The 14,539-nt window shown below is 36.4% G+C and overlaps 1 protein-coding gene across 4 annotated transcripts in view; it reads right to left on the bottom strand.

The window, feature by feature from the left end:
• MALRD1 (MAM and LDL receptor class A domain containing 1) overlaps window positions 1-14,539 on the bottom strand; it is a 1,140,778-nt gene that overhangs the window by 507,229 nt on the left and 619,010 nt on the right. For all 4 annotated transcript variants that reach the window (XR_011976660.1, XM_072651641.1, XM_072651639.1 and 1 more), the window contains one exon: window positions 13,509-13,722. Coding sequence is in view for 3 of the 4 variants with exons in the window: in XM_072651641.1 (XP_072507742.1) it covers window positions 13,509-13,722 (214 nt within the window). In the remaining variant the exon portion in view is untranslated. The remainder of the gene's footprint in view (window positions 1-13,508; window positions 13,723-14,539) is intronic.

The raw sequence follows: 14,539 nt of genomic DNA, 5'->3' as shown, positions 1-14,539 counted from the left end.
ACAGTGATCACTTTTTAAAAAACTCGTATCCTACACAATCTAAAAATAGAAACAAACTTACCAAAGAAAATAATAAAAAAAGCAATTTTAAAAACAAAAATTCTCAAAAAGAAAATGACTTTATGAAAAAGGAGAAAGAGAAATGAATAAATGAGTTAGGAAAAATAATGCTGCTATATCATTAATGAATGTCTGGTTGTGGGATAAAGAGTGAATAAACAAGAGAAGGTAAAAAAAAAGCTTTTAAAACAGTCCTGAATCTGACACTAGATTAATCATATTAAAAGACTACAAGGCTCACCCATAGCATATTGAGTGAAACCTTAATGGAGTATTGAGGAAACAGAAATAAGAGTAGCATAGGATAATAAGGTATAAGCTAGTTAGATTATCACACAGGTAAGACCATAGATCTACAAATACTTTATCCAAATTCCTCACCTCTTTTTATTTAATTATAGCATTTCTTTCTCCCATAATCACCTCCCAACCATGTATAACTATCAAAATTCTATGTATCTTTCAAGGCCCAGTTCAAGCGTCATTTATTATTATACATTTTTTTACTCCCCCAACTGTATAGTTGTTCCATATCTTAACCAGTAAAATACTATACCTCTTTGACATTTATCATATTTTCTGTCTTCTATCATGCTTATTTAAAATGTTATTGTTTAGTGGCATTATTTCCATATTTTATCCCCTCCACGAAATGGAAAAATTGGTTAAGTACGGGGAAAACATCATTTCAATATGCACATTTCCATCTATACCGATCACAGTTCATTGCATATGATAGATAGTCATTAAACATTTGCTAGATGATTGAACAAATTCAATGTTCTTTATTAAATGCTTATGATCATTTAATATACATGAAAAAGAAAAGTGACATATCTGAGTACAACAAAAATACATAGCAAAAATGCGTTGTGGCACTGTTCAAAACCCTGTTTTGGTTATTAAAAAATAAAAATAAGAAATATGCTTAATTGTCTACAAATCCAAAATAACTTCAAAAGAATATAAATTGTAGAGCATGGATCATTGTGCATAGACATTCTTCTCACATATGCTCTGAGCAATTACTCAGATATTTGCCAAAGTAGTGTTATTTCACTGAATATAAGGAATCATGAAATTTTAAAATATATAATATTCCTTTACTGATCACTATCAGAAGAGCTCACCGTAAGAGCTTGGATTTGAATCCACTTTTCAGGAGCAGCCCCCAACATGTTGTTTCAGCACCAAAATGCTCTGCAGAGCACCATTTATATGATTAGAGAAATGCTTCCTGGGAAATTACCATAGCAACTCCCACTTGAATAACCTAAGAGGTAACTTCCTACTCCAATTAGAAATGTGAATTATAATGTTACAAATTTTGCCTAACTTGAAAATGCTCTCGCTTCTTTATGGATAGTCTTACCATCATGGCAAGAGTGAAAGACATGGACCTTCTAAAGGAGGTTGGTAAGATTGGGTAAGCAAATGAAAATGTTTTGTAGCTTGAAGGGTATAACCTTAATTTAAATAAATATACAATAAATGAAAATGCTGTTTACTTTATATGATAAAAAGCGTTTTGAAAAACTTGTTATAAAGCAAAACTTGATTGTCCACCTTTTCTAATGGTTTTAAATATTCATGTGAAGATATGCTTCCAGAATTTTTGATGCCAAATCATCAGTGAGGAATGAAGACGTGCACTCATGAATTCTTTGATGTTGCCTGACTACAATGAGATCTGAACCACTGAAACTTTTATTTTCTGTGGTTTTTATCTGGTGACATGAGGTGGGGGAAAGTAATCTTTAGAGTAACTTCCTGTTCTTGAAAATTTAATTCCACTTCAATTCAACAAACATATGAAGTTTCCTATGTTATTTACAAGTCACTGTGTTAGGACTTAAGGATACAAAGAGAAAATGAAAACAATTGCAATCTTCATGATGCTCAATTCTACTAGAGGAAATGATGTGTATGTAGAGATATAGTCAACAATGACTCTGAAATAAGAGGTCTTATATTCAAATCCTGCTTCTTATCCAATCTGAACAAGACATAACTTCTTTGGGCTTAATTTTCCATGTATTTGAAATAAAGATGTTAGAATAAATGACCTCTTAATTCCTTTCTAGTTTTAAGTTTATGAGCCTAACTAACTACAAAGTAATTTCTGGGAGACCAGAAATGGGAATCCTTTCTCTGAAGAGAGAGAAGATGGTAGGAACAGGGAGTCAAATATGGCTTCATGGAAAAGACATGCAAAAAATCTGGTGCTAATTACCCACTGTGCTTAACGGTGATTACATCACCAAAAGGTACCACCTCTGACCATATCTGTCACTTTCATTCCCTATCCTAAACCAGGACAGTTACTTTTCATTCATTTAATTATTTAAGGAGGACCAACTTGCGTCTGCTGGATTCTTAATCAGGCAAATGTGAAAAAACGTAATTTTATTAGGTGTGTTTGCGTGTATATGTATGTATACATGAGATGTCGTTGTTCATGAAAAGTAAGCAGTTGCAATTCTGGAAATTTGATACATTTAAAAATATGTTAATTCTGACATCAGCATCCCAAATGTTTGCCATGTTCACTACTACTTCTGCATAATCATTTATGACTCTTTTACAGTGCACTTGAAAGAAGCAGGAAGAAAAATATATCTTATCAGAGAGATGAGGCAAGCACAGATTTTCAGCTTTAGACATTTCTTCCTTTATACGCTGACTTTAAACAAAGTCATTACGTGATCTGTTCATACAGGATTATGCATGGAGAGTAGTAAAAATATTCCTACCTTCAACAGGGAACTATAGAAGTAACTGGTTGAAACTAGAGCTTTTTGCTTAGCCTTAGGGAAGCTAATCTATCTGATAAGTCAGAAGGCCAAAGCTATTGCTTCTTTCTTTGAATACAGAAGTCTGCCAGGATTATGTTGGCCATCACCTTAAAGATCAAATCTAGGAGGGAGAGCAAAAAGCCATTACTGAGAACCAGTCATCAGTCACTTCACAAGTATTTACCAAAGGCCCAAAGAGTACAGCCCAGTTCTATTTGCTCTAAATACACTTTAAAAGTTATGACTTTTCAAGCTTCTCTATTCTCTTTTCTTGATTTTAGAGGGAGGAAAGTAATGGCAGCATCCATTCTCATATTCACAACTTGCTGGCAGAAGGAATCAGCCATGAGCTTTAGAGAGCTGTCAGTTGTGTGTTGTGATGTGATTTTTGTTTGCAACACTTTAAGACAAAAACTAGATTCCTGCAAGGCATACTTTACCAGCCTTGGCTACATTAAAGAGGACCCTGAGGACAAAAATTTGTTATTGAATAATAGCCCAAAGCTTCCATTCTAAAACTAAGCACCCAATTTTAGATGTGGGTAATATTCCTTCTTAATTAATCATTAGCAATCACTGATTTAGTTCTCCCCCAAACAAGAGGGATTTGGGGCAATGTAGGGGTTGTTTTGAAAATCTGGGTCTTTTTTATGAAGGACATTATAAAATGTGTGAGTGCTGTCAAGTTGAATTTCATTACCACATCTAAATAGGAAAATGAGCCGTTGAGTACAATTTCAAAAAAAATTTAAGGAGATAAATTCATAGGGATATATGCAAACCTTGGCATTTAAATTTTTTCAAAGACGTAGTCTGGATAAAGGATGAGGGTACTTGGTTTTATGGATGTTTGTTTAAGACCTGGAGTTTTACTTAACCTTCGGATCAATATTCCTCAACAGTGCTGGATGACTGCTACAGTAATGGTTTTCGTTCATAAAAGTACAGAAAGTCCAAATCAGTGAGTGAGTTTGGTGTAGTCAGGAAGATATGTATTCATGGTTGTCTGCCTCTAAGTAGGTCACTGAATCTCTCAGCACCCCCAAGCAACTCTCTAAGAATATCAAAAGGGGAAAAGATACATTGAGAAAAGGAATCACATTCTGAGAGTTCCCTTCTTTAATGAAATCACAGTCCCAGTCCAAAAAGAAATGATTATTCTGATGATATTCCAGATCAAACTGAGGGCCAGTCAGACAGATAAACAGACATCTGAACAAGGGAAGTGATCCACTGTAATGTGGAATAAGGTTTCTTTTAAAAAGGGACATTGCAATATGCTTAATGGAAAGTATCTGGAATAGTAACGCCTCAGAAATCCCATCACATCACATACAATTAAGAACGCTAACAGCATTTTGCCTAGAAAAGAAGAAACTTAGGAGAAGGAGGAGGAGAATCACTTAGGATCATAGATTTAAACCTTATAGATCAACAGACCAATCTCCTCATTTTACACACAAAGAAACAGAGGCTCAGAGATGTGAAATGAATTGTCCATGGACACCCATAGAGTTAGTTGTAAGGTAGAGCTAAGTTTCCAATTCAGTTCCTTTGATTTCAAAGCCAATATGCTTTCTACTGAATAGGATAGTAAGAAGTCTTCTAACAGTCTTTGATAAGCAAAAATTACAAGGAGATGGATTTGACTTCATATAAGCAACAAATTCTCAAAAATTAGTTGTTTGACAATAACAGACTCCTTGTTAAAGTACTGAGTTCCTCCATATCATGTCTTCAGTTTTTTTAATAAGAAATGAAGGAAAGGAAATTCAAGCAGAGGAGCTAGAGGATCTCTACGTTCTTTCCAATTCTGAGGGTCTTTTATTTTAACGTTCTAATGGCTAAATCTCTACTTCCACGTATATGTTTCAATGCTTAGTTTCTTCCAACAATAGTGTTTTTCCCTCAAACTATTTTTTTTCTTATTTAAATAAAAAAGCTACTCAAGCAATCAACTGTTCTCTCTTTTAAACTGTTTTCTCCAAATAAATAGCATTCCTAAAAATAGGACAATGGGTGACACCACTATTATCCTATGAAAGAGTAATTTCCTTCAGCCTTCCATTATCAGAACAAAAGCAACTATACGTACTCTAAAACTCTCTATAGTGGACAACTAGAACAGATTCTCTCAGCTGGACAGGGGACTACTGTTGATTATTTTGGAGACCTAATGAAAAAGCTTTTGAGCTTCAATCACTGCTACAGCCTGAAATAATGAATCCTAGGAGTTCAAAACAGCTGATCCTTCCTAGTGAAGCCTGGCCTATTAACATTTAAGATGCCTGACCTAGTTTCTAACGTAATCTTCCCAAGTAAAATGAAAGTCATTCAATGTCCACTCAATAAAACCACAGAAACAGTGTCTACTTGTCAAAGGACTCATTTCCTTAGAAGAGTAAAGTTCAATTTCTTGGATTATAATATAGGTAATAACCAGTCAGATTTCTATAATGCTTTAAGATATTCTTAAGGTGCTTTACTCACAAATCCATGTAAAGTAGGATAGCACAAATATTATGATACCCATTATACAGATGAGAAAAGTTTAGGCCCCGGTGGCTTCAGTGATTTATCCAGGATCATGTATTTATTAAGTGACATGCTTGCATTTGAACTCTAGTATCTTCTCACTTACACTATTTGATGCTGTCACTTGTGTATTAATAAAAATTAAAAACTCAGTAAATAATATGTATTTTTGTTCATTTGTTTTCAGTTATGTCTGACTCTTTGTGACCCCATTTGGGGCAAAAATACTGGAGTGGTTTATCATTTCCTTCTTCAGCTCCTTGTACAGATGAAGAAATTGAGGCAAATAGTTTTAAGTAACTTGCACAGGGTCACAAAGCTAGTCAGTGTTTGAGGTCTGATTTGAACTCAGAAAGATGAGTCTTCTTGACTCCAGGCCTGGTATTTTATCCACTGCACCACCTAGCTGTCCCCCCAAAATACATATATGTGTATATATGTATACACACACACACACACACATATATATACATATGGACTGATTGGTACTGCCCTTGTGTTTTCACTGATAAATAGACAAAGCATTTATTAAGTTTACCATAAAACAACAAGGTACCAGGAATGAAAATGAAGTGACTAGCACAGAGTAAACAACCACTAATTGTTTCTTTTACCTAGCTATTGAAATGCCAGAAAGCACAACATTCTCTTCCCTCTAATGGGAAAAGAAGGGACAGAAAGGGAAACAAAGGATTCCTGCCCTTCATGAAGGATTGGAAATGATCTAGGTTAGGGGGTGGGGAAAGGGTGAATGTAATGATTCACTGGGAGACTGGTGTAATGGTCCAGATGAGATATGAGTATAACTGGAAAGCTCAAGACAAGACCTTTTCAAACTAAGTGTGAAGGATAAGAGAGTTTGAGAAATGAAAAATTCCTCTGAAGTATCACACCTGAGTAACTCAGAGAATGATATTAATCTATATATAAGTAGAGAAATCAGCAGGATTTAGAAAAGGATTTAGGGGTAAGATAATGAATTTGGTTCTCAATATGGTGAATTTGAAAGTGCCAGTGGAACAGAAACTGGACATATTCAATAGGTAGTTGGAAATGTAGAGCTCACCTTCAGAAGGAAGATAATATTTGGAAACTGAGATTTTGGAGCAACCACAGAGAGGTGTTAGTTGAACTTGTGGAAGTGAATGAGGCTATACAAAAAGAAATCGGATATAGCCTCCTTCATTTTGCCTATATTTAATGAGTTGTTAAAAGTTCAGCACTTCTCAATTGTGGATCAGACCCCATAAGGGGACATGAAAAATTTGGCAACAGTAAAAGTTTTCAGAATGCACGGTGACCAAAGATTAATTAAAAATCAAACACATAATGAATCCGAGGTGTTTCTGGTGGAGCTTGCCCAAGAGGAACTGCTATAGCCTTGGCTCTAAACACAGAGCATGCACACTTTGCACCATCTCAGCCAAAATGCTATAAGGAGTTACAGATTTCTGTTTGTTTTGTTTTTGCTGAATTTTTTTGGAAGAGATGGGAAAGAAAGTAGACCTGTGATTTTGCTGATCTGGAGAGCTCCCATCCACCAGTGTTGGTCAGTAACTATACTGTAGTGTTATTATCCTATGATCAATAATTATACTATAATATTATTATCCAGATGGAGACAGGATTAGGGATGTGTAGGAAAAAAACGAAGATATCCCCTCTGCTGTTTCAAGCTGACTTCTGCTCTGGAACTAGCAGGCTTAGAGAGTTGCCTGAGTCAGTGAGACTTTAAACCTGGGGTCACAAATACAAGACCTCAGTCCTGCTCTTCTTAACTCTGAGCCCAACTCTCCACTAATTTACACAGCCTCCAAAAACTATTGGCTGCTAAAATCACTCTTTGTGTATATTGACCATCACTTCAGACAATTAATATTTGTCCTTAAGGTTCTTAGTAATGCCTTCATGGCTCTAGATTACCTTTTCTATTTAAATCATAGATATGTGAATTACTTCAGAGAGGCAGAGAGAGAGAGAGAGAGAGAGAGAGAGAGGCACAGAGAGTGAGAGACAGACAGACAGAGTCAGTCAGAGACAGAGAGAAAGAGAGAGAGAGAGAGAGAGAGAGAGAGAGAGAGAGAGAGAGAGAGGCGTATCAAGGAAAATACAAGCAATATGTATGTGACACATTTCTTTTTGTCCTTGGCATTTTGTTTCATGTGTATATTTCTAGCAATGGGATCTCTGTGTCATAGGTTATACTTTTTTCAGTTATATTTTTCTCATAATTGCATACAATGGACCAAATCACAAGAAAAGGTCTCCTATTTCTTTTAATTTACATTTCTTTTATTATTGGTGATTTTGAACAATCTGTTAATGATATGAGATTCTTTCTCTGAGAGATTGGTTCACATACTTTGACTACTTATGTCGTGAGGAATGACTTGATTGCGCACATCTCTATTATTTTCCTATACAACTTGGATATCAAACCATTACCAGAGGTGTTTGATGTGAGGATTTTTTTTCCCATTCTATAATTATTCTTCTTATCCTTGTTTCACTGATGTAATTTTCTTTAAAAAGTTTACCAATTTCACATAATTGAAAATCTAGTTTATCTTTTGTAATCATCTCTATCCCTTGTTTTCCTGAGAATTCTCCTCCTAGACATACTTGTAAGAAATACCTCACTCGCTTTATTCCCCTCTTCTTAAAAGTGTTATGATATTTCCTATTTAAAATAGAGGATCAGTTTGGGATTTATTGTGGTTATCGTGGTATATGATGCTCATATAAGATCTTGATCTAAACCAATTTTTTCAAGCCAGACAACTTCCTAGTTTTTCCAGTTGTCCTTGTCAACTAGGAAATTATTTCCCAAAGTTATTTATCTTCTTGAGGTTATAGAATGCAACTAAGCCTCTAATTTTCAGATAAAGAAACTAAGATTAATGGGACACAAATATCTTATTCAAAGTTTCACACACAGGGAGCAGTAGTGCCAGGATTTGAATATGTGTCCCTGAATTCTAAACCCAAGAGATGTTAGAAGAAAAAGAATTTACATCTTCCACTCCTCTCTGATTTTGAAACATATTGTGTTAATATGTTTCTACCTGTTCATAGTCTGCCAGAGATTTTACAGTCCTCATGACTTTTTTAAAATGTAGCCTTCTAACTAAAAATGAGTTTGTCATTTACGTCTAACAATCAGTTGGATTTCAGCCACACACCTGAATGCAATTTCAGTGATACTGCTTTTCCCTCTTTTCTGTTCCCGAGATTTCAGAGCTTTGCCAAAGGCAGCATATCCTGGGATAATAACAACATTCATAGTTCAGCGGGTGGCCATGAGCCACACAAAGATTGTAACACATACTCAAAAAACAAGCAGAGAAAATACATAATGAAAACAAGCAAAATGGAGTCAAAAACCACTATCTTTGTTTATCATAAATATTTATAAAATGAGAACCCAAGTCAAACATGGATTCCTCTTAAACTTTATTCTAAAGTTTATTGTGTTAGGGTTTTTTTAAGGGCTAGAAAGTTTTGCTGTTTTTCCTCCTATACAACATCAGGAATTCATTCAACCCTTTCACCCCAATATTAATTATGCAAGTGGCCACCCATGCCACTCGCAAAGAAGAGTTTCAGTCAGATGGAGGGTTAGGGTCTCTTCCTTGCTGTGTTCTCTGGGTGGTTCAAGCGTCTATTCAGGAAGAACTTCCAGGGGTAAAATGGAATGGTGAAAATGAATTTTTTTTGTCTGTCTTACTGGACAGGGGCCTACCTTTGTAAGCTAGGACACCTTGGCATACTTTGCAGGATCTCAAAATTGGTCAGTTTTTCAGGGGGAGGAGAAAGACTTCTGACAGCTTTTAGATCCTTAGCCCAAGCAGCTACAACAATGTAAGTCCAGGACTGCATTTAAACTTCAAAAACTTAAATATTTGCTTTAAGCTACATTTTTGGATGTGGGGGAAGAGATCTTAGTGAAATTACAAGTAAAACTCAAAAGCAAACACCTGCCCTACTTTCCAGAAAGGGTTGTTGTGAAGATGAAAAGAAAAAAGCATAGAAAGAAAAATGGGCAAGTTACAGGTACAGAAAATGACTGAAAAAATAAAGCAAAAAAAGGGGGAGTTGTTAGGTACAGATGAAAAACTAATTCTTTTGGGTAGGAATTTTAGAGCTGAAAGGGTCATCTGAGTCAACCTCATCACTTTACAGATGAGGAAACTGAGAAACAGAAAAGTTAGTGAACTGAATAATGCTGGGTTATTTCCATCATCCACCTTTTCTTCTCTTTCCCATATGCTCTAAACCTGTACTGAAGAAGTTGAAAGCCATTCTAAAAGGATCCTGAAGATTTATATTAGTTAATCTCAATGGGGGCATGCCTAATAAATGGTAAACTTTTGACTCCTTCACAGCTGACTCCCTATCTCGCTCCCAGACAAGAGCTATTCCAAGCCTTCTCCTTTCTTCAAGCATCCTATAACATAAATTCCCGAGGTCCTCTCTCCAAATGAATTCAACTCATTTTAATAAGAAAACAAAAGCTATTTATCATTTAACTGTCTCTTTTCCTCTATCCTACCCTTTAAGACATTTGACATTATCCTCTCTTGTCCTTTGCTCCACTAATAAAGAGATGGCCCTTCTCCTAACCTTCCTTCTCCTAACCTAACCTTCCTTCTACTTATTATCTTAACCCTATCCACTTCTAACTTCTAAAGCTATTTACCCTTTCTGTCATCAGTGCTTTCCCTCTACTATCTTCAATTTCTTTTGACAGATGAGTTGTCTTCCTGTTGTCTACAAACACATTTAGGTCCTTCTCCAAGCCTTCAAGAACCTCTGATTGACCCTAGCAAACACTATGGAAAAGTTATAAAATTGTCATCCAATTTGACTCCTTCCTTTAAATGCCAAACTTTTAGAAACAGTCATAGAAAATTTCCCCCTATTTTTCTTCCTCCTCATTTCTCAATCCCTCCTATTTTGATTTTTAGCTTCACCAATGACCCAAAACTGTTAACTCCAAGGTGAGCAAAGGCCTTTTGATCAATAAATACAGTTAGCAACAGCCTTTCACGTGCTCAATCCTTATTGGTCTCTCTGCAACATATTGCAGTAGAAGTACTAGAGTCAGAAGACATGAGTTGGAATTCTGTCGCTGTTACTTTCTACATGTGTGGCCCTGGAAAAGTTGTTTCATCTCTCCGGGCTTCAGTCCTTGTATGCAAAATGAAATATTTGGACTAGATAATCTCAAAGTTCCCATTCAGATCCTGTGACACAGGTGATCATTCCTTCCTCTTGAAATCTCTTTCTCAGTTGTCAAAGTATTACATTCTACTTGTTGAACTCCTATAGATCCTATACCTCATCTCAATCTCTTCCGATGGATTATCACATATGTCCAATAGTCTCATCATGGCTATCTTCCAGTGCTTTCTCCTGGGGCATGCTTTCTCTCTATACTCTGTCTCTGTCTCAGTGATCATAGCTTCAAAAGATTTAATATCTCTAGCCAGATAATGCCCAAATCTACATATAAAATTTGCAAGAACATGAGGTAATGCTGAAATTTCATTGATCACCTCTGACCATGTCACTCCCCTGCTCAAGAAGCAGGTCCCCCTTGCCTCTGGAATTGAAATATAAACTCCTCTACTTGGTCTTTAAAACCCTTCATCTTCCAGGCCCAGACTACAATCTCTGGCTATTTCACATTCATCTCCTACATTCCAGCAGGATTGACCCACATGCTGTTTCCTCTGGGTTATACTGACTACCAATTCTGTGGATTTTCAGAGGCTATTAACTTAAAAAGTGTTCCTTCCTTCAATCAGCCCATTGGAAATAAAGCTCAGGTCAAGTGGTAACTTGTAGGAATCCTATGTATGTTCCCCAGTTGTTTTCCCAGAATTTTCCTCCAGAAATTTCTTTGCATTAAATATTGTGTATCTAATTAAAATTTAAAAGAAGTAGACTGGCCTGGTCTATGGAGGTTGTGGTAGGGCAGTCGCTGGAGAATATACAGATATTCCCTATCTGGTTCAAGTCATCCCGAGGAATCTTATGGAAAGTCAATTTCCATCCATGTGTGATTGAACAATTGAATGTTATTAGGAATGGACTGACCTTTAGGAGATATGTCCTTACATCCAACACAGGCATTTCCTTCCCAGGCTTAGTACAAAAAAATCATTTGGAAGCTTTGAGTATATTTACCTCTGGTCATGATGACTCAGGAGTTCATATTGTGTGAAGATGAAGATTTTTCTAATTAACCATGGATTTAGGAAAAACTGACCACTGAGGAGATGCTGAACCAGAATTCAGCTGGGCAGACAGTTGCTGCTACTCAGCTGGACTTGGCATATCTCTTAGTTATCGGGCTCTTCACAGAGTATGAAATTTCTGCTGAATGGGCTAATATACTGGAATCCCTAGTCTCCCTCTTTGATGGCCAGCCACAGTCTTCAGCACCTTAACCTCCTGCTCATCTGCGTATTTCAGAGATCATACAGATATCTTTCCTGTGGGAGTGTTAAAGTGCTTCTCCCTTCTCCAAGAGCAATGACACTTACCATAGGCATAGCAGAAGTCTCTTCTCTTTGACTTCCTCAGAGCCTGGGTTAGAATGTTCATCAGTTACCACCAGGCACAAGTCAGAAGAGGTCTAGCCTCTTCATTTTGACAGTTTTTCCTGGTTCAGAACCAATTCCATCAGTAAGGGTGCTCTGCTTTTTACTTTGTAGATTGTCTTCAGGGCAAAATGTGGGGTCAGTGACCACCGGTCACCGGTTTGGTGACCACCACCTATTCCTACTAAGCTTTATGTAGGACAAAAGGATGGAAATAGTCTGTACCCTAGACTCAAGCATGCAGCTGAGTTATTCATGTCTCAGACTTTTTCTAAGTTTGAAATACTTTATTTTGCAATGGTTTCCTCCTGACCAGTGGTGAGGAACCTGTGGTCTTAAGGTCACGTGTGACCCTCTACTTCCTCAAGTGTGGTCCTTTGCCTGGATTCAGAGCACAGGATTACATCTATATTTTATATTTAATTTTCCAATTATGTATCATTTTTCTCAAAAGAATGAAAGTTCCCCAAGAGTAGGAATTGTTTCCATTTTTGTCTTTGTATCTCTAGCCCCGATAATTGTACTTGGCATACAGCTGATGTTTAGTAAATGTTTGCTGAATGAATAAATCACAGGGCTGACTGGAAAAAGGTATATAGCATGCTCTAAAGGCTATTTGCACCTTGTTATAATTTCATCTTTCAAAGTAGTTTTACACTGTTTTTATAACATACTTTTAAAGGGTCCCTTTGACTAGAGTAAGGGTCAGCCATTGGACCTAATCACCTGTATTTGTAAACAGAGTTTTATTGCATTAAAAAAAAATGTGAAAACAACTATTAGCTTGAGGGCAATACAAAAAAAAAGTTGGAGCCAGATTTGACCCATGCTTTGACAAACCAAAATGGAGACTCAGAGGTTCTTAATCTAGGTATATAGGTACTATGAGAATACATCATACATCATACATACAGGACTGAGAATACACCTTGATTTTTCACTATCTCAAAACTGCAATGTAGTATATCTTTCCCTTCTGAATATAAACAACAAAACTTCCTTATCCTGAAAAGGGGTCTTCAGGATTTTCCTGACTGCCAAAGGGGTCACACAAATAAAAGATCAAGAATCCCTAGTCTAGACACTAGAAGCTCTCAGGGAATTCACGTTGGTTATATAATAACTGAGCAATCATCAGGTGATTGCCTAACAATGAGGAAATCCTCAAAATAGATCAAAGCAGGAAGGGATAATGAATTTTGTTTTGATTTATAGATTTTCATCATTTTTAATATGGAAAGAATTTATAATTCAATTGTCTTCGAAGTTACCTATTTTCTAAACTCCCCTCCCTATTCATTCCACAAAAAAATCTATCAACACTTTCAAAATGAATCATCATTTAGAATTAGGTGTGAGGCAAAAACAGCCTTGCTTTTAAATGGTTGGCTTCATTTGAACTGCTTTAAATGCTTGTTTACACTTTCTTTACATCAGCTGTTCCAAGGTGGAAGGGAAACACAAGGAAGGGACTGACAAAGCAACGACAACACAGAATAACATTACTTACCACAAATGAAAGGGTTCTCATCAGAATTGTCAGCACAATCATCTACAAAATCACATCTATTATCCTTTGGGATGCAGTGCTTGTTAGCACATAGGAATTCCTGAGCAGTGCATTTTTTCTCTGAGATGATTAGAGGGAAACAGTCTTGAAAGGCAATATCATCCACTGCTACATCTCCTATGTAACTGACCCCACGTTTTGCCCTGAAGACAATCTACAAAGTAATGGAAATAATCATTGGAGAGAGTTGTCATTCAACAAATTCAGGGGCCAATGCTGAGCTAGATAGCACCTAGCAGGCTGACTCAATACAGCCAGAAATCTGGGGAGCCAGTTTATCTCTAGGTAGAGCCAAGTGGAAGCATGGGAGTAGACCAACTTAGTCGTAAGGGTAGAAGTCAATGCACCATTACTAGTATTTCTACCAGTGAAGGAAATCAGAGATAACATCTTTCCTATTTCATAATTTCATCAGATCTGAAAATGAGAGACATGAATAGTTGAGCTGATTGGTTAGTCAGCCAATAAACATTCATGAAATGCTTCTTATATACCAGGTAGCATGCTAAGCACTGGCCATATTCATAGTTCACTGCAGGAAGAGAATTCATAAAATCACAGCTTTAGAACTGGATGGGATTTTTAAAGCAGTATAGCTCATTGTCCCTCACCTTTGCAGATGAGCAAATTGAGGTTTAGACAAGGGAAGTACCTTTTTAGAGACTTGCCTAAGATCACACACATGGACAGTGATATGTACTCTTGATTGCAAAGTCATCAGTGTTCTCTATACAATGCTACCTCTCTAACAGCTGCTCTCTTCTTTTACCTTTGTTCCTCATCTGCCTCCAAATATATTTGTTCAGATGAGTAAAAGGTACTGAACCTAGCTACCATGTTTTTATTCTTAATTGAGTACTTTTTTTACTTTTACCAAATCTATTAAGTGTAAAATGCTTATGTTTCCCTTGATCCATGTGTGCCAAATAACATTCTAATGTTTCATTTTGTTTGAAAAGGACCTATTGTAG

Source organism: Notamacropus eugenii, chromosome 3 (assembly GCF_028372415.1).
Source record: "Notamacropus eugenii isolate mMacEug1 chromosome 3, mMacEug1.pri_v2, whole genome shotgun sequence".
NCBI lineage: Eukaryota > Metazoa > Chordata > Mammalia > Diprotodontia > Macropodidae > Notamacropus > Notamacropus eugenii.
This window is presented reverse-complemented; position numbering and strand designations above follow the sequence as displayed.